Here is a 27,344-nt window from a genome sequence, read left to right as displayed (position 1 = left end):
CTGTCAATCTCTTTTCTTCCTATGACTCCCGTCTTCTTTTTCATTTTCTCTGTATTGTCTTTATATGCTGTCCTGGAGTGTATCCCCCTATCTTGTTGCTCTCATCTCACCTCATTGCCCTTCATATCCCTTTCACTCACAACTTCTTCATCTATTGTTCTCTCCTAAAGACCTCTGTGCTCCCTCTCGCTTCCTTTCCTTTATGCCCCCAAACTCTGGAACTCTCTGCCCGCTGACCTGTGTTCTTCCGTTTCCCCTCTTATCTTTCATTCTAGTCTAAGACCCTATCTTCTCTCTCCCCTCTTCCTAAAATCATCTGGCATAATCATTGTTTTTCCCACCACTTCTTATTTTGCAAGCACAGTTTTTTGTAATTCTGGAAAATGCTTTTGCAAAAGCGCTTTATAAATCCCAACAAAATACAAAAAAACCTACTAACTGAAAAAACAAAAATCCTATATAATCTATATAATGTCCACGGCAAACGTTTATATTGGAAAAACTGGCAAACCCGTGCTCACATTCATCAGCAAACACAGATCCCTCATTAGATGAAAAATTGAAAATAACTGCACTGACGGTGGTACACTATATTGTAGGCTGCACACACGCTACATGATAGCTTGTTGAGGATCTCTGAACCTATTATTAAATCACCAAAGAAAAAGCATGATGGTATTATTAGTCCTTGAACAAAAAATGTATCTGCTTGTTACAATCACAAGATTAAGGCCTCAAGTAATATACAGAGTGGCCTGTGTTACTTTTTTTAAGCATAACCAGAAACCGCTTAATCTCATAGACCCTACTGAAACTATCGGGGGTTCTTTGATGTTACCCTAATATATACTGAAATTATACCTTGGATGACGTCAGGTCATGCCTTGGCCCACATTGAATCTGACGGATGGTAAAATCTATCTGGATGTTGAAAGGAATAATAAGCACTGTCAGTTACACTCTGATTGTCATGGTACACATGTCCCGATAGGAAGTAGTTTACTATTGTGTTAACCTGATGATGATTATTGGTGACATTTGTGTGACTGCATGTTGGTGTATCTCCCCGGCATTTGATGTAGATTTTAACTGGTATCCCAACATCAAGTGAAATATTTCATGTGATTTCCTGCAGGATCTGTTACAGTTCATAGTTAAAATACTGTTGCAAGAGTGCAGGTTTCTTGCACTACCCTACATGAGCTGCCTAACTGAACGCCAGTTCCTCTGTACATATCCAACTGTAAATTGTCGGCCATTTCAAGTTGGCCTTGTTTTGGGTATGGTGTGCGACGTTCACGTTAAGTCCTCAGGTAAGCGGAGCCTTGGAACTACAATTGGCTACCTGTGTCCATTTCATGGCCTTTTCATACCCATTATTAGTGCTGTCTAAAGACTAAATGGAGGCCTTCCTTATGGCCCTTCTCTGTCTTTTTATATGTTTAATTTATTTGACAGTAAAGTTTACAGCCCATCTACAGGTGAGAACTACCTCCAAAGTATATAGAATTGCTCATATATAGGTTTCACCACCTATCAACCTCCATTATGCAACAATAGAGTGACTGTATAGATGACAATACTAGTACTTTTAAATGTACAATGGATGGGGGCGCTGTTGTGCGCCGACAAAGATGGCCGCCTGAAGTGGTAGCTCTGTAACTATCCAGATCCTGAGATTAAAATCCTGCGGTGTGGAGTGACTGCCAGCACTAAGAGCACAAGATTTGCACAGGGTATCCATCCGGGCAGCACCTGGCGAAATCTGAAGGAAATCCGTGCAGTAGCAAACCCATATGGAACGGTGACGCTGTAACAGACCGTAGACCGTCCCGCGGGCTGCGCGCCAAAACTACTGGGCCGGAAAAGATGCAGCGTCCCATCAGAGAGAGGCGATCTGGGGACCCGGCGGTGCCAGACATCCACGTAGGCGGGAGCCGGTGTGGAGGGACCCCGATGACAGCAGCTCGGGTGGCAGGGAGACCCGGCTGAGGAGGTGTGTCTGTGGGCCCCTACTGCCCGTGAGGCAGCCTGACTCAGGCGGAACATCAGGAAGCCTGCTGCCTCACCACCAGCCATTGCACGGGTTCTGGGCAGAGCAGAGGCCGAGTGGTAGCTGGTGAAGAACACGCGTGAAGACTGTCAATCCACAACGTGCCCGCTCCTCTGCGCCTGCCCCGCCCCCCCAGAGTCTGCTTGAACCAGTGCAGATGGAGAGAGTGGGAGCCGCGACGGAGGAGCCTGCAGTACAGAAGGTATGTGCATGAGAACATCCGCTGGGCCTCCCGCAAACACCCATGTGAAGGACTTCCCTGTGCCCCAGGGACCCAACACACCCACGTGGGGGCCGCCAGGAATGCAGGCTACACAGTACCAGCATACACCGCTCAGCCCTCCTCGGGCGGACCCAGCCCCCAACGCCACCCCCGAGCAGAATACCCAAAAGGGGAACCCGGGCTGCCATCTACTGGCATACAGCGGGGCACTTCAAATTGAATCCGCGGCACCATACCAGCATTGAGAGGGAATCGGGCAGCATACATCCCAGGCCGCACACATCCCAGGCCGTACTGAGAAAGGGACTATGCCGAGTCACGCAGCACTCTGCAAAACCAACGGCCCCAGGAGAGCCCGCAGGGCCTTCAGGCCACCAACCCAAACAATTGGCACAGCTATGCTGGTGCGGGCCCTGTACACAGAACACTTAGCTTGGTCAAACGGAAAAGTTGTACGAGCATCGGGCTTCACGCCAAGCAACCTTGAGCTAGAGTGATGGGGATCGATCGCACAGAGGGGCGCAGACCACATGGGTGTGCCCACCCCAGCGGTATTGTGACTACACGCGGTGCCACATTTACATAAGGAACTGATACCGCATGAAGCCCAGGTAGATCCGGTCCCAACCCACCGGGTCACCAGTCTCAAACCTTCTCGTCAGACACACCAGAAGACCCAGATCAGACAACTTGATAAGAATAGCAACCCTCCTCAGTCCTTCACCTACCCGATTGGGTCATGCCAAAAGGGGACAGGGGTAATAAGAACAGTAAAGGACCCATGGATGCCTTTACCAGCACAAACGGCATAGACATGGCCCAGGGCTCCACCCAAACGTCCGGTTCCAGTTCCCAGCCACACGCAGAGTCAAACATGGACCCTTATATGAGTGCCCTACATGCTGGGTTTGCTGCAGTCAACTCCAAGCTAGACGATATAGGTAGTACCATTGTCTCAATCAGAGCGGACATGCAAAAAATGAACGCCTGGTTGTCTGAGACAGAAGCAAGTGTGAGTCCCCTGGAGGATACGTCAGCCACACACGGGAAAGCAATCGAAGAGATCCAAAAGTACCTCAAATCTATCTGGGAGAAATGCGAGGACCTTGAATCTAGATACCAATGCAACAATATCAGGGTGGTCGGAGTGGCGGAGAAAACCATAAATGTGCCAATGGAGAAATACATGGAGGAAGTCCTTCGGTCACTGTTCCCGGAGGACCAGTTCTCACAGCACTTTCTGATAGAAAGGGCCCATAGATCCCTAGCCCCGCCACTCAAACCAGGTGCTCCACCACGCACGATAATAGCCTGTCTCCTAAATTATAGGGACCGCGACTTAATCCTATGATTATCACGGGAGAAAGGCACCCTGACCCACAACTCCAACGTTTGCACCATCATCCATCGCCACACTGGCTTCCAGCTTACCAAGTCATGGGTGGATCCTGAGGTAAGATACATTATAATATGGGGAGCACTGCACAACCACAAAGTTATCCTGATGAACACATATGGCCCGAACATTGACTCCCCGGAGTTCCATCCAAATCATGACACTGGTGGCTCCATGTGGGGACGCAGAGATAATCTGGGGAGGTGACTTTAACACAATCCTACACCTCGACTTGGACAGATCGGCTGGGCCCCCACGATCACACTCCAGAGCAGCTAAAACTATAATACAATGCATGGCCGAAATTCTGCTGGTTAATGTATGGAGGGAAATGCACCCGGCACTGAAAAAATTCACATTCTACTCATCGGTGCACTCCACTAGCTCACAAATAGATTATTGGCTTCTCTCCCCGGTACTATTCCCAAGTGTGAACGACTGCCACATCCATCCACGAACCATATCAGACCATTCGCCAGTTTTGGTAGCAATAGTCCTGGAGACCACAGAAAAGTTACACCGCTCGTGGCGCATGCCACCGTCCCTTCTGAAGGATGAGTCGACCATAGAGTCCCTGAGAACCGATGTTAGAGAATTCTTCAGCATAAATGAGGGGTCGGTTTCCTCGACCGCCATGCTCTGGGAAACATTTGAAGTATGGACAAGGGGGGCACCTCCACGCCAAAGCCGGGGGCATACTGAAATCCATCAGAACGGACCTAAACCAAGTGGAAGGCAATCTTCGGGTGCTGGAAAAAGCACATGCATGGGCCCCTAACATGAGACCCTAAAGCCGTTGCGGGAGCAACTGGTCAGGTTCAGAACCTTGCCAGAGAGGGGAATCGAATATATCAGTCAGCCAGCCAGGTGATATGGAGAGGGCAACAAAGCCGCGAAGTTACTGGCAAATCTAATTAAAACAGAACAGAGGTTCAGGCCGATCACTTCTATCAATGGCACAGACGGGAAGGTCCACACGAATGCTAATAAGATCAACAAAATCTTCCTGGACTTCTACTCAGACCTGTATAAGAACACCGACCAAGGATCGCCCCACGAACTCAAGCACTACATCCCAACTATTCCGCTGCCCAGACTAGAACACAATGACATGGCCAGTTTGGAAAACCCGTTCTCCTTGGAGGAAATCACCCAAGCCATTAAAGACCTGATGGCTGGCAAGGCCCCTGGATCGGATGGCCTCCCAGCTGATTTCTACAAATGCTATGAAGATGAACTATCCACCAGGCTACTTGCAACTGTGGGAAGAAGCCCTGGAATCCGGCATGCTCCCGTAGTCCCTGATGGAGGCAACAACAACCGTCCTACTTAAGCACATAAGCCCCCGCAAGACCCTAAATCGTACCGCCCCATCTCATTATTTAACACAGACACCAAAATGTATGGCAAGGTCATAGCAAACAGACCGCTCCCCCATATGAACAGGCTAATACACCCAGACCAATGAGGCTTCGTACCTACTAGATCCACATCCTTAAACCTGAGGAGACTCTTTGCTATCATATCACAATTGGACCCACAATCCGATGCGGCAGCAGTAACACTCGGCACTGAAAAAGCGTTTGATTCTGTGTCTTGGCACTACATGTATGCAATTCTGCACCGCATGGGGTTTGGTCCACTCTTCCAAAGCTTCATCCGGTTGTTCTACAAAAACCCCATTCATACTAACTATACTCTGTCCCCTGTCTTTACATTACAACGAGGTACACGTCAGGGGTGCCAACTATCCCCCCTCATATTCGCCCTCATGATAGAGGGGATGGCTGCACTCTTGCGCCACAAACACTCATACCGGGGCATTCCATTAGGCAGCTCCCTCCAGACTGTCTTGCTCTATGTGGATGACACTCTCTTATATATACTTAATCCAAACACCAACCTACCACTGGTCATGAAGGACATTACCGGCTTTGCCAAATTTCCTGGCTACAAAATTAATCAGACCAGATCGGAAATAATTCCCCTGCCTCTGAAAGTTACCAAATCAGAGGCCATGGCAAAGTTTTGTTGGTCACCAAACTCTGCGCTAGATCCGGGTATAATCATAGCCACCGACAGAGATGCACTATACAATGCCATCTATGCAGACTACATCACACTATTGGAAACTAAACTAACCCTTTGGAATAAACTCCCCATTTCAGTATATGGCCGCATTGCACTTCTGAAAATGATTTTGGTGCCAAAGCTATTTATTTATTCAGTAACATACCTATCTGGCCATGCTAACCCTTCTTTGAAAAACTACAATGAATGGCCTCATGCTTTGTATGGTGGGGCGGAACAATTAGACAGAGCTGGACCAAACTAAGTGAAAACGTGGAGAGAGGTGTGTTGGCAGCCCCATACTTCACACTGTACTACTATGCAGAACAGGCTCACTAGGCCAAATATTGGTTTCACGACACCAAATTATACCCCCACATACAGGTGGAAAAACAAGAAGTAGCCCCTGCGGATATACGCGCCTGTATATTCACGGAAAAACACGTAGCCTAATGGGCATGAGCCGAGTGTCCTGCACTACACAAGCTGGGCAGCGCTATTCCGTAGAGTGGGATGCATACATCCTTACTGGGAACATACCCCCCCTATGGCACACCCTAGACATCACCCCCACACATGACACCATGATGCAGAGGAAGTGGGATCCCGAGAAAGTCAAGAAATAAAAGGACCTGTTCACAAATGGAGAATTCCTAACACTGGCAGAAGTCCAAAACATAGCGGGGCTGGAGCTTACAACAACTCACCAATATTATCGCCTGAAATCAGCCCTAAAACATAATTGGCCCTTGTTCCCAGCGGTACCACCTCCCCACCCATTCATGGTAGACATGCTAGACCAAGACGGATTCAATGGCACTATCTCCAAGATCTACAGCACTGTCAAGTTTCATTCCCCCTCTCTGAACAACATGAAAATCAAATGGGAGAGAGACCTCTGGATGGTAATTGACAACACACAATATTCTAGGTATTGCCAATATACCAAAAATATATCACAAAATACCAACCTCTGACTGATCCAATATAAAATTCGGAATCACTTACATGTTACCCCCGGGAAAGTTGCCAAATTTGACAATTCCAAACAATCCTTATGCCCCAAATGCCAGGTCCCAGAAGCCAACTTCTTCCATATGTATTGTTAATGCCCGCCCACTAGACAGTTCTGGGGAAAAGTGGCTGCCTGTATCAGCGATATCCTAGAGACCCGGATCCCGGCCACACCACTGAAATACCTCCTGGAGGACATAGGCAAGGCCTCAACTAAGACTCGAAGATTCTTTTCAGTGGCAACAGCCGTGGCCAAACGCAACAGCCTCGTCACTGGAAAGCCAAAACTGCCCCCGCAGTCCAAGTTTGGCTTTGAGATCTGATTGAGACACACGATCAGCAGGGTACATAGGATTCAGTGCACCAACCAACCGCCCAATGGACATATGAGATCCCCTCCTGAGGTACCTGGACTTGTCCAGCCAGCCCTCAGCAACACCAAAATAATATCGCCATAGGTTCTATCCCCAGAGCATAGAAAAGTCAATGAACTGAATATATGTATGCATAACCATCTGTAACACGCTTCATCATGCAATGTATAATGCAATATACGGTATTATGTAATGTTTATGTCAATAACTAATAAAGTTTTTAAAAATGTACAATGGATGTCCATCAAGCCCACTTATTTTCGCCAATGATCTAAGCATTGCTCCTAAACAGTACATTTTTCCTATCTTTTGTAGTTAGGCTCCACTTTCATATGTCATGTCTTGCCCTGCTCCCTAGGCCATCATGGGACCTATTGTTGCACTCCTTTCCCCGGGTACGGTGATCCCATAGCTGGAGTGGACATTGAGTCATCCCCTATGGTAAGGGAGCATTGCTTCACTCAAGTTGAAGCATGATTGAAATCATTTTACACAATAGACCTCAATGGCGTGGGCATATTTAGGGACTTAAATATAATCTAAGCGTGTCTTGTATTCATATTCAAAGGACGCTGATCCATGACTGCACATACCATACCGCCTCTTACTGGTCCCGACTAAGTACAGTAATGATATCCCTAAAAACATGCACGTTGACACCATTAAATATATCTTACTGCCTCCCACAGAAGTGCTTAATGTGAATAGACATTGTGATTTAAAATATATGTGTATAAATGTAATGTATTGAGTGTACATTAATTTCCGTTGTCTGCATATGTTTGTGTACGTGCTATATTTGTTTCCTGTACATTTTTGTAAACGTATTTGTTTCTAACCCCAATGTATTCATATACAATGAAAAGTAAACAAAATGCACTGCGAAAATGAGAACAGAATACAAAATCTCTTGACACCAGAAAGTCAAATCATTTTTGTTCATCCTCATGTCATTGATGACATAATGTTGGGCAAATATGAAAATGCGTTACTTTCCTCTCAAGAGCTAAAAACATAAGCCTGAGATGCAATATAATGTCCGCGGCATCATCTTGCTCATGCAATGTTTTTGGGTTAAAGAACATCTATCTGTGTGTTCAAGCAACTGGCACCATGTCTCACGCTGCTGCCGTCTCTGCCTTTGTCCCGAGCTGTTTTGTGGCAAATCCATGCATATCTAATGCAGTTTTCTTCATTCTCCATTTCTTGGCACTCAGATCGTGGCCCTTTTTTCTACATTGGCCCCACAACCCATGATGCAATAATGGTTCGAAGCACCCTTCCATTTTAGCTTTTTTGGCTACCACTCATCCATTTCTGTTCCGGTTATTAAAAGAGAGGTCTCCTGTGGCAGCAAACTTATTTTACCCTTCCAGAAGTTCCTGCTCCGAATACTTGCTACCTCTACAATCCTGAGACACTTAATGCCGGGGATTTCCAAATGTGTTTACACTGAACACCTCTTGAGTAAATGTGATGTGGGCTGGACCCTACAAAATGCGAGAACTGCTTATATTCTCGACTTAAAGAGCAGTCACCCTCCTTCCTTTTTAAAGACCCCCAAACTCCCCCTAGCCCCTCCCCAGTACCCCGGACATACTCTGGGCCTCTCAATTTGATTTTAGGAAACTTCTCTGCTCGTGCAATTTGCTTGGGGTAGCTCTGGGTATCCTTTATATTTCCATCAACCATTGCAATGATGAACTTTCCCATGCCTTGATGCTGACTATTGTTCTGAACAAATGAGTGTATTTACTTTACAGGGATTAACGAATAACCGCCACTGTATGTGATTTCAATTTGGGGTTCAATGGCTAGGAATAGTCTTTAGAAATGTGTAGGTCTTCTTTGCATAGGTCGGATGTGGGAGCACAACAGTACCTTCAACAGCTTTGTAAATAGCACTGACAATGTGCAACCGCCTGGCAAATTTAGCCATTGCTCACCTTTTTGGTCTTTCTTCCCCTAGGTTCCACTGGTTGTGGGTGTAGGTTTGAATCCCCTCACATTACTCTGCCTCCTTGTTGCCCGCTTTGATTAAGGGTGTTTGCTCTGCCATGTAGTCTGATCTCACGATCAAGGATTGAAACTGCACTTTTTTCTCAGATCCTCCCCTTTTCCCAAATCGCACTGACCATCACGGTCCTTCCTTGCTTCTGGCTTTCTCTTCCACCTTGTAGACTTGAAAGATGTCAGTAAGGTTAGTATTGCTTCAACAGCATTGGCAATGGTGGCAGAAAAGAAATAGCTGGTGGAAAACAGAGTCGCCTGTTATTGCACATTTACATACCCCTTGCCCTAAATTCTACTGATGTCCACTGTTAGTGTTAGCTCTTGTATTTATTCTGTAATGTGTTAACTCATGTACTGTTCTGCATGCATTTTTTATAAAGTAGACACATGTAGAGGGTTCTTCTGGATCCATTCTTAGAGTGTACCCCTCTCTCTGTACTAGTGATACTCTCAATGGACACCTCAATTTCCATCAGACTGGCATTATTCCCTATTGTGCACATTCCACGAAGTCGAGAACTTTCTTTTCAGGGGCATCTAGCAACTCTTGTTGGTTCTGGGAGACTGTGCAGATACGCCCCATCACTTCTTGAATGGCTGTACTGAGGCATGTGGAATTTCTCTGCTCTGACAATTATTATGTTCCTATTTACAGTGAAGAGACTCTCTGCCCCACCTGTTGACGGCGAAGAAGCAACTTCAACTGCGTCACTGCCGGCAGCACCTACGCCGAGCACAGATGCTTCTCCTTCATCCAGCATGGCCGCCCCAGGGATAGACCCAGCCGCCACACCCGCTGTCCAGTCACATGCCACAGAGACGCACGCCTTGGGTGCCCTTCCTCCTGGGTAAGCGGTTAAGAATAGCCCTGGTTACGTTTCCAACCTGGCCGAAAACTTAAGGCCCATTCAGCAGAGCAGGAACAAGGTGCTTATTTATCCTAAAGTGCCCGGGCCACTCTGGGGAGCCGGAGGCCTGCCATCAGGAAAGAGTCAAATGGGCTGTGCGGGGAGGGGGGAGGCAGGCGAGGCTCAGTTGGGGGGAGTGGCGGGTGGTGCATGGGAGCTTTTTGTACACAGAGGTTACCAGGAATTTTTATAGTCTGGGGTGTGATGAATGCTTCATTATCCACAGCTTTTAAAGAAACAAGGGCGTCATGAATGCTAACTTTCTCCTGAAACACTGGCAGCATTTAGTTTTGCAAGAAAACCTTGGCTTTTGAAGTATTTGAAAAGCATAATTTTGAATCTGCTTTCCCAACAATTTATCAGAAGCATACTCTGGCCGTCCTTTACAAGTCCAGTGTTGAACTCTAAAATGTCTGTTTTTAAAACTGTTAATGCCAGAACATTTTCTTAAAACAAATAGGAGTTATCAACGTTTGTTGTGTTCATTTTGAAAGAAAGACGAAACGTCACATGTCTAAGTATCCAACTTCATGACCATACCTGGGAAAACACGTTACAACAACACACAAACACTAGGGGCAAGCCAGAGCACGTGATACAATTACCACGTTGTGAGGTCTAATGCGATACCGTTGTAAAAAAAAAGGCCGTGTCCGCTCTAAAATAATGAACAACTCGGGCTATCTAGAAAGAGACGAGTTTAAAGGATGTACAACTGGAACCCTGTCTGGGGATTTTAATATGATTATCACATCAGTGGTCTAAAGTGTACACATATCAGACGATCTAAAATCTTGAGCTCATCAGCAGATGCTACGTGATAATAGAATGTCCTATCCATGCCACAGCGCCACTGTATGTGACCAAGTAGGGAGCCCTAGAAGGGTAACTGTCAGTAAGTCTAGAATCGGGAAGCCCTAGTGACAATCCCAAAGAAGGCTCTTACATGCAGTGAATAGTCAGGCTGAATGAAGGGCGTAGATCATTCCATGTCTGGCTGCTATGCCTTCTGGCAGTGCCAGAGCAGAGGGTCCACCAGTGAGAAGCACATAACCCCGAAGGATAGCCGAGAGCTGCAAGAGTAACTGATCATATAAAATAACTATAGAAATAAACCCTGTTAGACCCGGATGGGCCCTCGCAATAAGGACAGGCACACCGAGGGTTTTGGAACACGTCTTCTTTATTCAGCATACAACTTCGAACTCACGTAGGCACTCCCTCCCCCCAGCGTCACGCGTCACGTGTCCGGACCACGTGACACAGTCCATGTCTCTTAAAGAGACAAGCCCGGCGTAACATCACCCCCGGACAAATGTCCTTGCAACAACAACATTAACATTCTTCAACTAGGCGCAACGGTTTCTTCACGACACGAAGTGGTCGACCATTAGTGGCTTCTCCCGAATCATCTTCTGGCTCTTGCTCTCTCTTCATTCCTGGGCGAGGTAAAAATCTCGGTGGCGACCACAGTGAGTCTCTCGGGTCCACCGGCATCGGTTCCAGATCTGGGGGGATCTCGCTCCTGCTGGCCCTGGACGGTGGTGAGCTTGAACTGCGAGCAATTCCGGGTTATTTCCCGCTCTTCATTTTCAGCTGTCACCATGGTTCCTTTTGTGGCCGTCACGAGGAGCGGCTGTGGGGAGAACCTTGGGTCAGTCTTTTTGACCATCGTCTGTTGGACCAGTACTTCGTCTCCAACCTGGATCTCTTTTGGGCGAGCACCTCTTTTCTCATCTGTTTGGATGCGGGCCCGTTCCTTCCGTTCCGCATCTCTCGCTAGGACTTCCGGATCTACTTCCGGTTTGTTGATGGGATGTCTTATGATACGAGTGCGAACTTGGTATTTCACCATCATCTCAGCCGGTGTCCTGTTCGTTGCCTCATGTGGCGTGTTTCGATAGTCCCGAAGCATCCTGCACAGGGCCTGGTGAGGGTCAACATTTTCTAGTCTGGCTCTTTGTAGGGTCTTCTTGATAGACGACATGAACCTCTCTGCCATCCCGTTGGCTTGTGGCCACCTTGGCGTTATTTTCTGGTGTTTGAATCCCAGATGCTTGGCGAAGGTTGCGAAGTCGTGGCCACAAAACGGCGGGCTGTTGTCCGACTTGATGACTTCTGGTATGCCCCACTCACTCACAACTTCGTCAAATACAGCTGCTATGTGGGCGAAGGCTGTTGACGGCGACTTCTTCACGATTGGGAAGCGAGAGTGCTCGTCAATGAACAAGAGCAGGTACTCCCCAGACTCGAGGGGCCCATAAAAATCTATTGCCACTCTTTCCCACGGGTGATCAGGGATCTGAAGTGACTGTAGCGGTGCGGGGGCTTCGGCCCTGGCTGTGCATTGACATGCCATACAGTTTCGTACCCAACTGTCTACTAGCGCATCAAGGAATGGGAACCATACGTGGCATCGAAGTTGCCATTTGGTGTTGTCCGCCCCGCGATGGCCTTCATGGGCCGTCTTCATAATGTCTGACCGCAGGGCTGCTGGGATTATTATTCTGCACCCTCGGAGGAGTATGGACTTGTCCTTGACGGCCAGCTCCGTATGAACTTTTGCCAACCTTTCCAGTTCATCTCGATTTGCGTCTGGATGTTCCGTCAGAAACTTCCTGTATGTCTTCCATCTGTTGTGTTCTGTGAGGTTGATAACCAGTGCTATGGACGGATCTGCAGCTGACGCCTCTGCGACAGTCTCCAGTGATATTGCAGGAGGGAGTGCGTTCGTGGTGACGTAACTGATGTACTCTACATCTCCCTTTCGCAGCGTGGCTTCTCCTGTGGGGTGTCTCGACAGGTAGTCCGCTGGGTTGTGTCCCCCCCCCGGACGGTGTATTATCTGATAGTCATATTCTTGCAGGCGGATGCCCCAACGTTCAATTCTTGGCGGCATCTTGGTTCGTGGGTTGCCGAACAGTGAGAGCAGGGCTTGGTGGTCCGTTATTAGGGTAAATTTTTTTCCTATGACAAAATTGTGAAAGTGCTCACATGCCCAGACTGCTGCTAAACTTTCTTTTTCCGCCTGCGAGTACGCGGACTCAAGTTTTGAGAGAGCTCTGCTGGCATAGGCCACCACATGTCTCGGGTGGGTGTCTGTTCCATTTGTTTGGGCAAGGATGGCACCCAGCCCGACTGGACTTGCATCGACCACGATTTCAGTGTGTCAGCTGGGGTCAAAGTAGGCAAGTTTTCTGGCTTCCGCTAGATATTGCTTGATGGAGTCGAATGCATCTTGGCATTCTGCCGTCCAGGCGAAAAGCATGTCTTTCTGAAGGAGTTTCCTGAGCGGTTCCGTGATTGTGGCATACTGTGGTATGTATCTCGCGCAGTATCCTGCCATCCCCAGGAACGATCGCACGTCTGCTATTTGCCTTGGTTCTTGTAGGCTAAAGATTGTCGCCACTTTGTCGGGATCTGGTGTCATTCCATCCGGGGAGAATATGTGGCCAAAGAACTTCAGCTTGGTCTTGCTGAATCGACACTTGTCGACATTGAGGGTGAGACCAGTGTCTTGAATGGCTTTGCAGGTGGCGCGGAGAGCTACATCGTGTTCTTCCTTCGACTTCCCGAATACTAGGATGTCGTCGCTGTAGTTAAGTGCCCCTCTGATTGGGCGAATGATTTGTCTGATGGTTTCATGAAAAATCTCTGCGGCCGACGAAATGCCAAAGTTGAGACGCTTATAACGGAATAGTCCATCATGCGTGGCGAACGTGGTTATGCCTCTGGATTCTGGATGGAGTACCAACTGGTGGTAACCCTGATTAAGGTCCAGTTTTGAGAAGAGAGTGGACTTGTTTATCTGAACGATCATGTCCTCGATTCGGGGGCCGGGGTGTCGCTCACGCTGGATCGCGGTGTTGGCGACACGCATGTCAACGCAGAATCTGAGCTGTCCCCCCTCTTTTGGCACGATGACTAGTGGGGAGACCCACGGGGTCGGACCCATCGCTGGTTCGATTATGTCATTTTCTAGGAGTTGTCCGAGTTCAGCTGACACTGCAGCTTGGAGATGGAACCCAACTCTCCTCGGGTGCTGGGGGACAGGGCGAACTGTGGGGTCAATATGTAGTTTAACTGAGGGTCCTTTCAATTTTCCTAGGCCTTTGCAGATGAGGGGGAATTCTTCCACGATGGTGTCTTTTGACATCATGTCCATCTCCCTGGGTTCCGCTTGGACGTTTGACACGCTCTCTTTCGCTACTTGGGTTGGTTCTGATGAATAGATCTTGTCACCGTCTCGGACGTGTATGTCTATGAGTCCCAGGGAGGAGGCCGTCCTGTAGCTGAGGAGGCACCTTCCTTTCGTTGGACTGCGAATTACGTGTATGCTTGTCGTTATGGCACGGTTGCCGTGGATGAGGTGACGGGCGAAGAAGCCAATTGATTGTAGTGGAGTGTCGGCGCCCCATTGGTATATTTGGATTCAGACGGCACTAAGGCCGGTTTCTTGGGAATTTGGTGGAACTCCTTTTCACCCATTATGTTGACCGTAGCTCCTGAGTCAACCAGGAAACAGAATTGGTGGCCTCCTATTTCCATTGGTATCTTGGGTGCTTCACGTGCTTGTCCTTCGTCCATGATGAGGTTGACGTACTCATCTTGCCGATAGTGATCATATTGATAACCTTCCTCTTCGAGGTGCTGTTGGTCTGCCTCGTAGTGAGAGATGGAAGCTGGGGGCCCGTCGTATTCATCTCTTCTGCGGGATATTTGTTCATATTCTTCGTTGCCTTGGGGTTCTTCCGATGGGTAGACGTCTTCAACTAATCTGACCTACCTTCTCGGGTTTTGTTGAAAAGGGCGCGATGGGTAGCTTTGGCCTTGTGGATTCCTGTAGGGTATTTTGAACTGCGGGGCGACTGGTGGTCTTTGGGTCGGGAACGGTTTGCCCTCTCTGCAGACCGATTGGAAATGTCCCTCTCTCCCGCAGTTGCCGCATTTCTGGGACAATGCGGGGCATGTCCCTGCATGGGGATACAGCATTCCACAGCGGTAACACTGGCGTTGTGTTCTTGAATTCGTTGAGTAGTTGAGATTGGGTCCCCTCTCTGTTGTTCTGGCATTATTGGTCTGCATTGCTGCGATCGTCTCGTTTTTATCATGTTTGGAGGAGGCGGTGCCAGTTATCTGCGTCACTTGTTTTTCGACTCTCTCCAGAATCCTTGCCATCTGGCTAACTTCATCAATCGTGACGGGTTGTTTTAAAAGTTGCTTCTTTAGTGTTTGGGATACACACCCTTCAATCACTCTCAACCTTATGGCCTCATCTAGGGAGAAAGCGTGGAACTGGCAGTTTGCGCCTTTTATTCGTAGGCGGGTGATGAACTCGTCGACCGTTTCGTCTGCCCTCTGTGTGCACTGATTGAAAATGTATCTTTCGTAGTCCCTGTTGGGTTCAATCACCAACCGTCTGTTCAGAGCTGCGATAAGGGCTGGGAAGTCAGCTTGTTCTGCTGATGGAATGGTTTTCAATAGTATTTTAATGTCGTTCCCCGCGAGGTTCAGAAACATGCTGCGTAGTCTTGGGGATTTCTCTTCTCCCGCGGCGTCAATAAAGGTGTTGAAGTCTTCCAACCACTCGACCCACCTTGGGCCTTTGTCTGCCTGCGGCATCATGGAGAAGGGGGGGCATGCGCGATGCCTTGGTTGCTGTGCTCCCCGCTGGGGCGGGGGGGGGGCCAGGGCCTGCTGATCTTGGGGCACGCTCATTGTGACGGTGAGCGGTGCGGTTCACCTGCGGGCGTCTGTCTCTGGGGGACCGTTGCCTTAGTGGCAGGCACTGTGGGCTGGCAGGCAGCGCAGGGTGTCACCCACCTTTCACCGGGGTCCGGCTGGCAGTCTCCGGAGCCTGGATGGTGTGGCTGGCGGATGGTCATGCACCCTGAAATCAATGTCTTGCTGTGAGTGGCTGGGCCCGGGGTCAGGCATGCTGGCGAGTGCTTGGGTTCAGGCCTGCTGCCGGGATCCGGGCCTGGGATCAGGCTTGCTGATGGGTGCCTGGGTCTAGGCCTGCTGCTGAGTCGTTTTAGGATCAGGCCTGCTGCTGGGATCAGGGCCTGGGAGCAGGCTTGCTGATGGATGCCTGGGTTTTGGCCTGCTGCTGAGCTGGGCCTGGGCAGGCGTGCTGAAAGGTGCCTGGGATCAGGCTTGCTGCTGGAGCACACGTGGAGATTTCGTTTGTAATTTTTTTTTTCTTCTCTTTCGTAGGAGGAGGAATCCTCGGGATTATACACGCATCCTTCCTGCATGTCGTGGGAACCGCGGAGGAGCGTGTTGCTGGCAGGGCCGGGATCGGCGTGAGGCAGCAGGTGTGGAGGAGGAGGCGAGCGCTCGCGGGCTGACGGTGCCCGACGTGCGCTGCGGAGCTGGATGGGCGCCGGAGGCGAGGAGGAGGACTCAGCAGCCTGGGGAGACACCTCGTCGCCAGTTGTTAGACCCGGATGGGCCCTCGCAATAAGGACAGGCACACTGTTCTAACTTGATGGGTCCGACTTGATGGTCGTGCAGTTATGTAATGCCTCCGTCCCCAAGTACAGCTCGAGCAGAAAGTAAATTACTGCCCAAGCAATCTTTGAGGCCACAGGTGGGAGTGTCGTCGTCAGCCTGGTATCGGGAACGCCGGAAGGACCCCTGAGTACTGTAAGGCAAAGGGTTATAATCAAGGAAAACACTCAAAAAGGCAATTGGCGATGGACAGAAGGAGTAAACAAGATGCAGTGACACCAGCTTACCTAAAAGGGGTGGAGTGTAGGTAAGGAACCTATGCAGGGGAACCCACAGCAGGCTGGAATGATGTAGTTGACACTCCTGAAAGCACCTGGTGGAGCAAGACTGGATCCGTGGCAAAGCGTGAAGCAATCCAAGGGTTGCAAAACAGGAGGGGCAATCCAAAAGCAAGTCCAGAGTACAAATAGGTGTCAGATGTCCGGGAAATCCGAGAGCACGCCAGAGTCCAAGGGTAATCCAAGAGCAGTTCCAAGAAGCGTTCCGAGGTCGAAGCAAGGAGAGAAAACAAGAAGCAAAGGTAACGCCTGGCAGTCCTCCGTAGAAGTAGCTGTGAAGCAAAGAGTCTTGTTTACCGGCTTCTTTTGAAGAGGCGAGCGGTATCACGTGACGTATCACGTGACTGCTCGCGCACGTCGCGTGGAGCGCAACGCGGCCAGCGATTGGGGCTGTCGGTACGTCCTGGTATCCTGGAGTCGTCGGCTGTGCAGGAGGCGCCATGGCAACCGCCAACGCGGAAAAAGGCGAAAAGAGGCAGGTCCGCCCAACATGGTATTCCGCCTGCCGTGTTTCCCCCGCTGGTGTGAATGGGAAATACGACGGCGAGAAGCACCTGATGAGGGAGACAGGTGTGAAGGGGGAAGTGAGAGATGGGTTGCGTGAGAGGGCGTGACAGAGCCCCCCCCTCAAAGGCCCACGACCGTGTGGGCTGGAAGGATGCTCCCGGTGAAACCGGGCCACCAGGCGAGGAGCGTGAACATCCCGGGAAGCAACCCAGGAGCGGTCCTCAGGGCCGTACCCCCTTCAGTCCACGAGATACTGTAATCCGCCCCTGTGAATACGGGAACCCAGAATAGCCCGCACCTCAAATACATCGGGGGACAAGACAGAGACCGGGGCAGGAGGGGCAGCCAATCGGGTAGGACCAGGGCACGGTTTAAGAAGGGAGACGTGAAAAACCGGATGGATCCGCCAGGCGGGGGGCCACCGCCAGGCGCATAGCCACCGGATTCAGGACTTTGACCACCTCATACGGACCCACAAACCGAGGGAGAAGTTTGCGACAGCCAGGGATGTGTAAATGGCGGGTAGAGAGCCAAACCCGGTCCCCCACCTTGTATGCAGGCGCAACCGCCCTCCTCCTGTCAGCAGCGGTTTTCATGGAGGATTGGGCCTCACGCAGGTGGACCAATGTTTGGGCATGGACCGAGACCAAATCCCGAGCGCAGGCTGAAGCGGCGGGGGTATCAGAAGAGGAGAAGTCCGGAATGGGAAGAGTACGGGGATGTTGGCCATAGAGGGCGAAGAATGGAGAGAACCCAGTAGCAGAGTGCAGTGTATTGTTATAAGCAAACTCGGCGAGATGCAAGAGGTTAAGCCAAGTGTCCTGATACTGTAACGTTAGGCAGCGTAGATACTGCTCCAATGACTGATTGACCCTCTCGGTTTGCCCGTTGCTCTCTGGATGGTAAGCAGAGGAATAATGAGCATCAATACCCAACAGAGAGGTGAGGGCCCGCCAGAATCGGGAGGTGAACTGTGTACCTCGATCGGACACCATAACATGGGGCAGGCCAAAGAGACAGAAGACAGACTTAAAGAAAAGCTTGGCTAAGACAGGGGCTGAGGGTACCCCCTTGCATGGTACGAAATGGGCCAGTTTGGTATAGGAGTCGACAACGACCCAAATAGTATCGAAACCCTGTGTACGTGGCAGGTCGGTAATCAGGTCCATTGAGACCGTATGCCAGGGACGTGGAGGAACCGGGAGAGGAAGAAGAAGACCCAAAGGTCGGCCCCTGCGTGACTTGCCCTGGGCACAGACTGAGCAGGTATTGACGTAATTTTGTATGTCGCGTTTCATAGTCGGCCACCAACACCAGCGTTTGAGTAATTCCAAAGTACGATGCTGCCCGGGGTGACCATTAATGGCAGCATCATGAGACCACTCCAACGCCAGGTTCCTGGTTTCACTTGTGGGAAGGAAGAGCTTCCCGTGTACAAAGGGCAGCCCATCCTGCATGACCGGATCCCATTCTGTTAGTGACTGTGGATAGCGGGAGACCCACTGTCGTATGGTGGACTGTAATGAAGGTGATGGTGTGCAGACACAAACTACATGAGTCTCACTCAACAAGGTTTCAGGGAAGGATGGGAGAACCTCCCCCCCAGGGGAACGAGACAGAGCGTCTGCTTTCCCATGCCCGACACCAGGTCTATGTTTGACCACGAAGTCGAACGCGGCAAAGAAGAGATGCCAACATACTTGTCGGCTGTTTGTACATTTCAGGGAGGCAAGGTCTTGGAGATTCTTATGATCGGAGAACACCACCGTCTGGTGTTTTGCGCCCAGGAGGTGGTGTCTCCAGGTCTGTAGGGCGTCCTTAATAGCCAATAGTTCTTTTTCTGTGACTGTGTAGTGCAATTCGCTTGCCGTGAACTTACGAGAGTGAAATGCAACCGGATGCAAACGACCAGTGGCAGGACATGGTTGGGACAGTACAGCTCCTAGTGCATAAGAGGATGCGTCTGCCTCGAGGACAAACGGGAGTTCAGGGTCAGGGTGTTGTAACACTGGAGCAGTGGTGAACATAGTTTTCAGGGAGTCAAAGGCGTTTTGTTGTCTCACGGACCAGACATAGGGGACTGAAGGGCTAGTGAGCGCAGTGAGTGGTGCTACAATAGAGGAGAACCCAGCTATGAATCGTCGGTAAAAGTTGGCGAAACCTAAAAATGATTGCAGTTGCTTGAGCGTGGTCAGAATTGGCCATTCGTTAATTGCCCGGACTTTGGACTGATTCATAGAGAGACCCCCAGGAGAGATATGGAACCCCAAGAACTCAACCTGACTGGTGTGGAAAATGCACTTCTCGGGTTTAGCAAATAGTGTGTTGGTTTGAAGACGCAATAACACTTCCTTGACATGCGTGATGTGTTCGTCGAGGGAGGAAGAGAAAACCAATATGTCATCCAAGTACACTACCACGTAAGCGTTCAGGATATCGCAAAATATGTCATCCATGAAGCGCTGAAACGTAGCAGGAGCATTACAGAGGCCAAACGGCATAACTGTATACTCAAACAACCCTTGACGTGAGCAGAAGGCCGTCTTCCATTCATCTCCCTCCCGCATGCGTATGAGATTGTATGCTCCCTGCAGATCCAGTTTAGTGTAGATTGTGGCATGAGTGAGTTTGTCTAACAATGGGGTAATGAGAGGTATAGGATAGCGGATTTTTACCGTGATGGCGTTCAAACGCCTGTAATCAATGCAAGGACGGAGATCCCCTTCCTTCTTTGGCACAAAGAAGATAGGACTTGCAGCTGGGGATGTTGATGGGCGAATGTGACCCAGACGCAGGGCCTGCTGTATGTATTCTTGCAGGACTCGCTCTTCTGTCTGGGTTAGGGAGTAGATCCGCCCCTTTGGGATGGGGGCGTCCGGGACTAAATCAATGGGGCAGTCGTAGGATCGATGCGGAGGAAGACCTTCCGCAGAGCCTTTGTCAAACACAGCTCGAAATTCAGAATACTCAGGAGGTATGTTGTACGTGACCGCCCCTATCATGTGAGTGTCCTGGGCGTCGGATCCATCTTCTATGGTTAAAGAAGCGACTACCCCGAGAATGTCTGCGGGACTAGAAACCCGAGGTGTCTCGAGCAGACAGTAATATTGGCACGTTTCTGATTCAAAGGAGACCTGACCCGTGCCCCAGTTTATCAGAGGATTGTGTCTCTTTAGCCAAGGAATGCCCAGGATAACACCAAACTGAGGCGTGGCTATGAGATCAAATGACATGGTCTCTCTATGGACTTCCTGTATGACTAATTCCATAGGGGCTGTCTGTTGTAAGATTGGTCCAGAGGCTAGGGACGTCCCGTCTACTGCATGAACCGGTTCGGGGTGTTTCTTTTTTTATCAGAGGTAAGTTTAGCGAACTGGCTAGAGCTATATCTATAAAGCAGCCTGTAGCTCCAGAGTCGATCACTATTTGTACTGCATGGGAGACCCCTGCGGCTGGGTTTAAGGTAGCTTGTACCACCACAGGTCGGACGGGACCAAAAGCTGGATCAGAGGTATTTTGTATAGGACTCGCCCCAACCCCTGATCTCAAGGGCGAGTCTTCGGAAAACCCAGAGCTTTGTTCCTTGGCCGGCGGGGACACTCCTTTACAAAGTGTCCGTTGAGACCGCAGTAGAAGCAAGCGTTGTCCGCCCTTCTGCGCTCTCGTTCGGCATGAGTAATAGGACTGCGTACCCCACCGATCTGCATGGGTTCAGGTAGGGTGCCGGATGAGGTTGAAGGCGTGGTCTGGGATAACCCTGCTACCCCCTTTCGTTCTGCCCGCCTGGCGTCAATTTGCAAGGTCAAATCGACTAGATCGATATAGAGTGAGGGAAGAGAAGGCACCACAGATAAAGCATCCTTCATGGAACCACACAATCCCCTATAATAGACCACTGCTTTCTTGTTCTCTGGCCATGAAGTCTCAGTAGCGAGTTGGTTGAACTTGGTGATATATTCAATGAGAGTGGATCGGCCTTGAGTAAGATCTAAGAGTTCCATGTCTCTGGATTGGGCTTTATATCTAGTGTCAATAACCTTGGCCATTTCTTGGGTCAATAACTCGAAATCATACAGAGCAGGATGGTTGCCCTCCAACAATGGATTAGCCCATGTGGCTGCCACACCCGACAAATGGGATAAAAGAAAAGCCGCCTTAGAGACAGGATCAGAGAAGGCCTGGGGTCGGCATAAGAAATGCAGTTTGCACTGATTTATGAAGGTGCGATATTTCAAGGGATCCCCCTGATACCTCTCAGGGGCTGCTAGAGGAAATGGGGTCTGAACCACCACAGGCGGGGCTGGCAGAGTGGGTGGTGTGACGGGAATCGAGTTTTGGGATGGGGCAGCATCGCCGAACTCGGCGTCAACAGGTAAGGGATGTTGTGTGCTTTGCATGGCGTCAAGACGGTGGTTCAGTGCAGTGGTGGCAGAGGCCAGGTCAGTGCGGAGGGCAGTGGTAGCAGCTGCCATATCTGTCCTAAGCGATGTCACTGCTTGCATTAAAGCGGTCACAGGGTCCCCGGCTGAAACATCCATAACTGGACGACCATAAGGCTTCACAGTCTGTTCTAACTTGATGGGTCCGACTTGATGGTCATGCAGTTATGTAATGCCTCCGTCCCCAAGTACCGCTCGAGCAGAAAGTAAATTACTGCCCAAGCAATCTTTGAGGCCACAGGTGGGAGTGTCGTCGTCAGCCTGGTATCGGGAACGCCGGAAGGACCCCTGAGTACTGTAAGGCAAAGGGTTATAATCAAGGAAAACACTCAAAAAGGCAATTGGCGATGGACAGAAGGAGTAAACAAGATGCAGTGACACCAGCTTACCTAAAAGGGTGGAGTGTAGGTAAGGAACCTATGCAGGGGAACCCACAGCAGGCTGGAATGATGTAGTTGACACTCCTGAAAGCACCTGGTGGAGCAAGACTGGATCCGTGGCAAAGCGTGAAGCAATCCGAGGGTTGCAAAACAGGAGGGGCAATCCAAAAGCAAGTCCAGAGTACAAATAGGTGTCAGATGTCCGGGAAATCCGAGAGCACGCCAGAGTCCAAGGGTAATCCAAGAGCAGTTCCAAGAAGCGTTCCGAGGTCGAAGCAAGGAGAGAAAACAAGAAGCAAAGGTAACGCCTGGCAGTCCTCCGTAGAAGTAGCTGTGAAGCAAAGAGTCTTGTTTACCGGCTTCTTTTGAAGAGGCGAGCGGTATCACGTGACGTATCATGTGACTGCTCGCGCACGTCACGTGGAGCGCAACGCGGCCAGCGATTGGGGCTGTCGGTACTTCCTGGTATCCTGGAGACGTCGGCTGTGCAGGAGGCGCCATGGCAACCGCCAACGCGGAAAAAGGCGAAAAGAGGCAGGTCCGCCCAACATGGTATTCCGCCTGCCGTGTTTCCCCCGCTGGTGTGAATGGGAAATACGACGGCGAGAAGCACCTGATGATGGAGACAGGTGTGAAGGGGGAAGTGAGAGATGGGTTGCGTGAGAGGGCGTGACACACACCGAGGGTTTTGGAACACGTCTTCTTTATTCAGCATACAACTTCGAACTCCCGTAGGCACTCCCTCCCCCCAGCGTCACGCGTCACGTGTCCGGACCACGTGACACAGTCCATGTCTCTTAAAGAGACAAGCCCGGCGTAACAAACCCCAATCTAAAAAAATGCAATATAACACAATAGACCAATGAGTTAAAGAAAATGAGAATAGAAATCATAAAGAGAATGGGCAATGCAAATTGAACAGAAAATAGCACTGGGGCGGCATGCTCTTGGAAGCAAGGCAACGCAGAGCAACAGACGTTGGAATCCCGGATCCGCACTTGGAAACCAAACTCAGGTACGGCATTAGGCGCGTTATAAAAAACCAGTTCAATAAAAATTAAATTTCAGGAACTAAACTAATCCAGAGACTACCAGCCTAAACGAAAGTGCAACTGAATGTGCCTCTGTTGCTATAATACATTGCACCTCAACCAATCATTACTTTATCCTTCCATTAGTGCTGGTCTAGCTGCCGTTAGTATAGTGGCTGTTATTGAATGCATTGTTTTTCAGTGCATTGGTAATAAACCAAGGCCACTTTTGTGATTCAAGGCCGCACCAGTGTCAATGAAGCGTGCTGTAAATCCCACGTAACCTCATAGATGAAAGGCTATACCCAGAAGAGCCTTCCCCGTGCATGAGACGGCATCAGAAAACGCTACGTTAAGCAATGTGTGTGGCTCTCGGGAAATCCATCCTCCTCAGAGGATTTTTCCTTGTTACTCTTGATCCTCCGGCAAGCTGTGACTTCTCTGCCAAATATGACATGGCAGGGTACTGTGCCGGCAATCTACACTGCCCAGCTAGAAAGCAGGGGAAGAATGTGACATTGAAATAAGTGATGCATCATCTTTGCGAGACTGGAGTAAATAAGACATTAAGGAAAGCAATAGTTGAATGGAAAGAAATAAGATTGGCAAATATGTGACATAAACGCGTTGATAGTATTTAATTTAAGTGCTGGGGCATTTTTATATGGCACACGGCAGTCCCACAGGCAGTGACTCTCATCCACTCATGACACCTTTGGGTGTACTAATGCCGGATCCCTCAGACACATCCCCCACGACTCCATCGAGTTTTGAATAACATGAGAGAACATGACCTACGGCTTGTCCCACCGCACACGGGTGCTGGTCAGCCTGGAGCATGAAAGTCATGAAACCCACTCTAGACATGTGGACCAATATACTTGCAGGGGAGCGCCTGTTAAGTACACCAGATGGTCATCCATGTGAAAGGCTGTCACGAGATCAAACAGCATGTGCGTGCAGACACCAACACCAGCCAGTAGGAACCTGAATTCAATTGTTCACCGCTTGCATGGCAGCTGTTGCTGACCATTAAGAGGCTGGAAGCCAGACAGGTAAGATTGTGTCCGACAGTGAGAGGAAGGACGCTGTGCGAGTATTAGTCCTGCCTTTCTCAAGGCGTTAAACAGCATGGTAATGGTAATAATACGCCAGACATAGACAAGATCCCGGCTGGATTTCTTTCACTGGATGGATTTGGTAAGTGTCATGGCGAGGGACATCCCAACGGCTTGCTTCTCGTCTTGAGTCCAGTACTTCTGAGTATGTACGATCAGATAAAAAGGGGAGCGTTTCCCAAGAACTAGCATCCAGACATGAGCCCTTGAAAAGGACCAACATTTAAAGCGTACTCCCCCAGCGATCCACTGCTCAAATGTGATGCCTCTGAAATCGTGCTCCAGTGTCTCAGTGTATCCGGTAGCTGGATTCCCAGCCTTGCCCAAAGCCACCCCATGGTGCCTCACATTGGAGTCCCATTAGAAATACACAAACAGCCTCTTCCCGCCGCTGATTCTTTTAGGGCTTTTTAGTACACGTTTTATTAGGTAAAAGTAAATGTTAAGTTACTGGAATTTATACCATTCACCACAGCTGTTTGCTTAGGATGCGGGTAGACCTTTAGTTGGGTCTACCAAAAAGAAGCCTAATATAGCAACTCCAAACAATTGGAACTATAGCTTCCAGCCTCGTCCTCGGCCTAAAACCATGTGACTACAGCACTTCCGTGCTGATTGCATTGCACTGGCCCCAATGAGTTCACGGTACTATGCATCATGTGCATAGCTTGCTGGGACCCTGGTCCTGATTACCTTGCCCAGAAGGTGAAAAGGTACTGCCCACAACATCCCTCTCATTTCCTGTACTGGCAAGACTCTTGTGGCAACGCACCGGAAACAGAAACTGCGAGAAACAACGTAGACGCTGCTGCGCATTTACCCACGAACGAACTTCCAATGGCCCTCCAATAAAAAGAGAATCCTCTCAGCTTCCGCAAAAAAAATAAGACTTTGCTCTCTTAAAACTCCCTTGCCCTAGTTTTGTGTTGCCTGAACTAAATCACTGATGGATTCGACTCCCGGTTCTTCTAACACTACCGTTGGTCTATTAATCACACACTTCTCTTTCCACTTTCTTACCTACTGGACTCCCTGCCCCCCCCCCCCCTGTTTACACTGATGCACTGATTCTGCTGGATTGTACTCTGCGTAGCATTTGCCTTAACACTACTACTGCACGGTTACCAGTCAAATGGTCGAAAACATTTGGTCGACAGACAATTTGGTCGACACCATTTGGTCGAATGCCAAATGGTCGAATTTTTTTTTTTTTTTTTTTTTACCCATTTTTTTTTTTTTTTGGGGGTTCCCCCCCCAACCCCCTTTTTTTTCTTTTTTATTTTTTTTCCCCACACGAAAACCCACAAAACACATATATATATAAAAAAAAAAAAAATTCGACCATTTGGCATTCGACCAAATTGCGTCGACCAAATTGCAGTCGACCAAATTGCAGTCGACCAGTTGACTGGACACCCTACTTGCACTTGCCTGATCCGAATATCTTCCCAAACTTGTAAACGATCAGATCTCCTGTACCCTTACCTTTCCTTTGGAGGAACTACGAAGTGACTTGGCTCGTAACTGGTGCCTAACAAATTGCAAACACGTAAGTTAAATAACCATTGTGGTGCTTTGCTACAGTGGAAGGTGGTGAGAGGTGCGGTTGGCTAACTAAGCATATAACATTGCTAGAATATCTTTATGTACCAGAGTAGTGTTAGTGAAGGGGGGACGGGGGCTCCACGAGGTGCAATAGGGTAAGTGTGGCTGGATTGCACCCTTACCTGGGGTGTGGCTTAGGTTTAGAAGTGCTGAAGCAACAGTCAGTATAGCACGTAATTCACTTTGGGCCGATGGCCCAGATATATGGCAACATGTGCAAGCTGACATTAAACCCAATAGGTAATACTGTGAGCTGAATGTAGCACGGCTAAAGCATGCCTGCCATAGTCAGGAACGCTTGGGAGGAAAGAAGATGAGGGTCGCAAGCCTAATCAATCGCAGACGTTATCTGTGGCGGAGGGCCACAGGGTTGGGGGGCCGGGGCAAGGTTGCATAAATATACAGTACAAAGCAGCAGCCAGGTACACGTGTTGCAACCTAGTGAATGCATTGAGACGCCCAGCTGGGTGCAATCTGTGCAGATATATAGGCAATGGAGATGGGATTGGCAGAGGTGGCTGGAGTGTAAGCATTGGGAAACGAGTGGCGATTGCTGTGGGCTTGGGTGATAGGGTGACTGGCCATGCACCAGGCAGGTGGTGTGAGGAGGTCGGGGGGTGAGATATTAGTAGGGAAAGGCACTCCCAGCACCTGTACTGAATCCGAGTCGGTTAACAGACATGGGGTGGAAAGGATAGGGAGTGAGCATCTCAGACCCACCCTCAACCCTGTTCAAGACGCCGGGCAGGGATACACTCTCTGCTCCCAAAAGACTGAATGGTTGCAGAAAAAGATGGACAAGTCAGGATGGCCTGGAGCGCGAATAAAGAGGACGGCAGGGGTGAATAGCCCTATTCCTTATATGGGCGAGGGGCAACTGATGGCTTTGCAGAATGTCCCAGAAAGGGAGTGGTCTTGAATAAATGGGACATTATAGACTTAAACTGGCTCAGATGCAAGGGTTCACAATGAACATGTGAACCCGTCTCCTAGCCTTGTTAAATTGGCCAGACTGGAATTTATAGGCAGACATGAGTACTCTACTTACAAAATGAGCTTCCGTTCCATGCCATTTTAATGGCATCATCTGAACTGACCTGGGTAACCGTCTGAAGTACACCACACTCCTTATGTCAGCTCCATCCTGAAAATACGCCAGCATCTCCACCCGCATGTAATATTGATGTGGGCGCAGAGGATTGAATTCCTATGGATTCCGCCTTCATTTTTCATTGGTAACAATCAGGCAGAATCCATAATGTTCCATTGTAGTGACGGCCGGCATTACTGCTTGTTTTCAGGGAGGGTTGTAACAAATCCCAGGAAGAAACTTGAGACTGAGCCGATAGTTTAACTTTTTCCTGGACTCTTTGTTTGAGGGATACCGTCAGCTCGCAAAAACCCCTTAAACTCATGCTAAAA

General features: G+C 49.5%; 1 protein-coding gene across 5 annotated transcripts in view; it reads left to right on the top strand.

Annotated features, from left to right (window-relative positions):
* Positions 1-27,344, top strand: part of WWP2 (WW domain containing E3 ubiquitin protein ligase 2) — a 1,426,252-nt gene that overhangs the window by 929,979 nt on the left and 468,929 nt on the right. For all 5 annotated transcript variants that reach the window (XM_069635514.1, XM_069635513.1, XM_069635516.1 and 2 more), the window contains one exon: positions 9,799-9,991. In XM_069635514.1, the coding sequence (XP_069491615.1) occupies positions 9,799-9,991 (193 nt within the window). The remainder of the gene's footprint in view (positions 1-9,798; positions 9,992-27,344) is intronic.

This window comes from Ambystoma mexicanum, chromosome 1q (genome assembly GCF_040938575.1).
Source record: "Ambystoma mexicanum isolate Mex_15411 chromosome 1q, UKY_AmexF1_1, whole genome shotgun sequence".
Taxonomy (NCBI): Eukaryota; Metazoa; Chordata; class Amphibia; order Caudata; family Ambystomatidae; genus Ambystoma; species Ambystoma mexicanum.
Note: the sequence above shows the minus strand (reverse complement) of the source record. Positions and strands in the feature narration are given on the sequence as shown.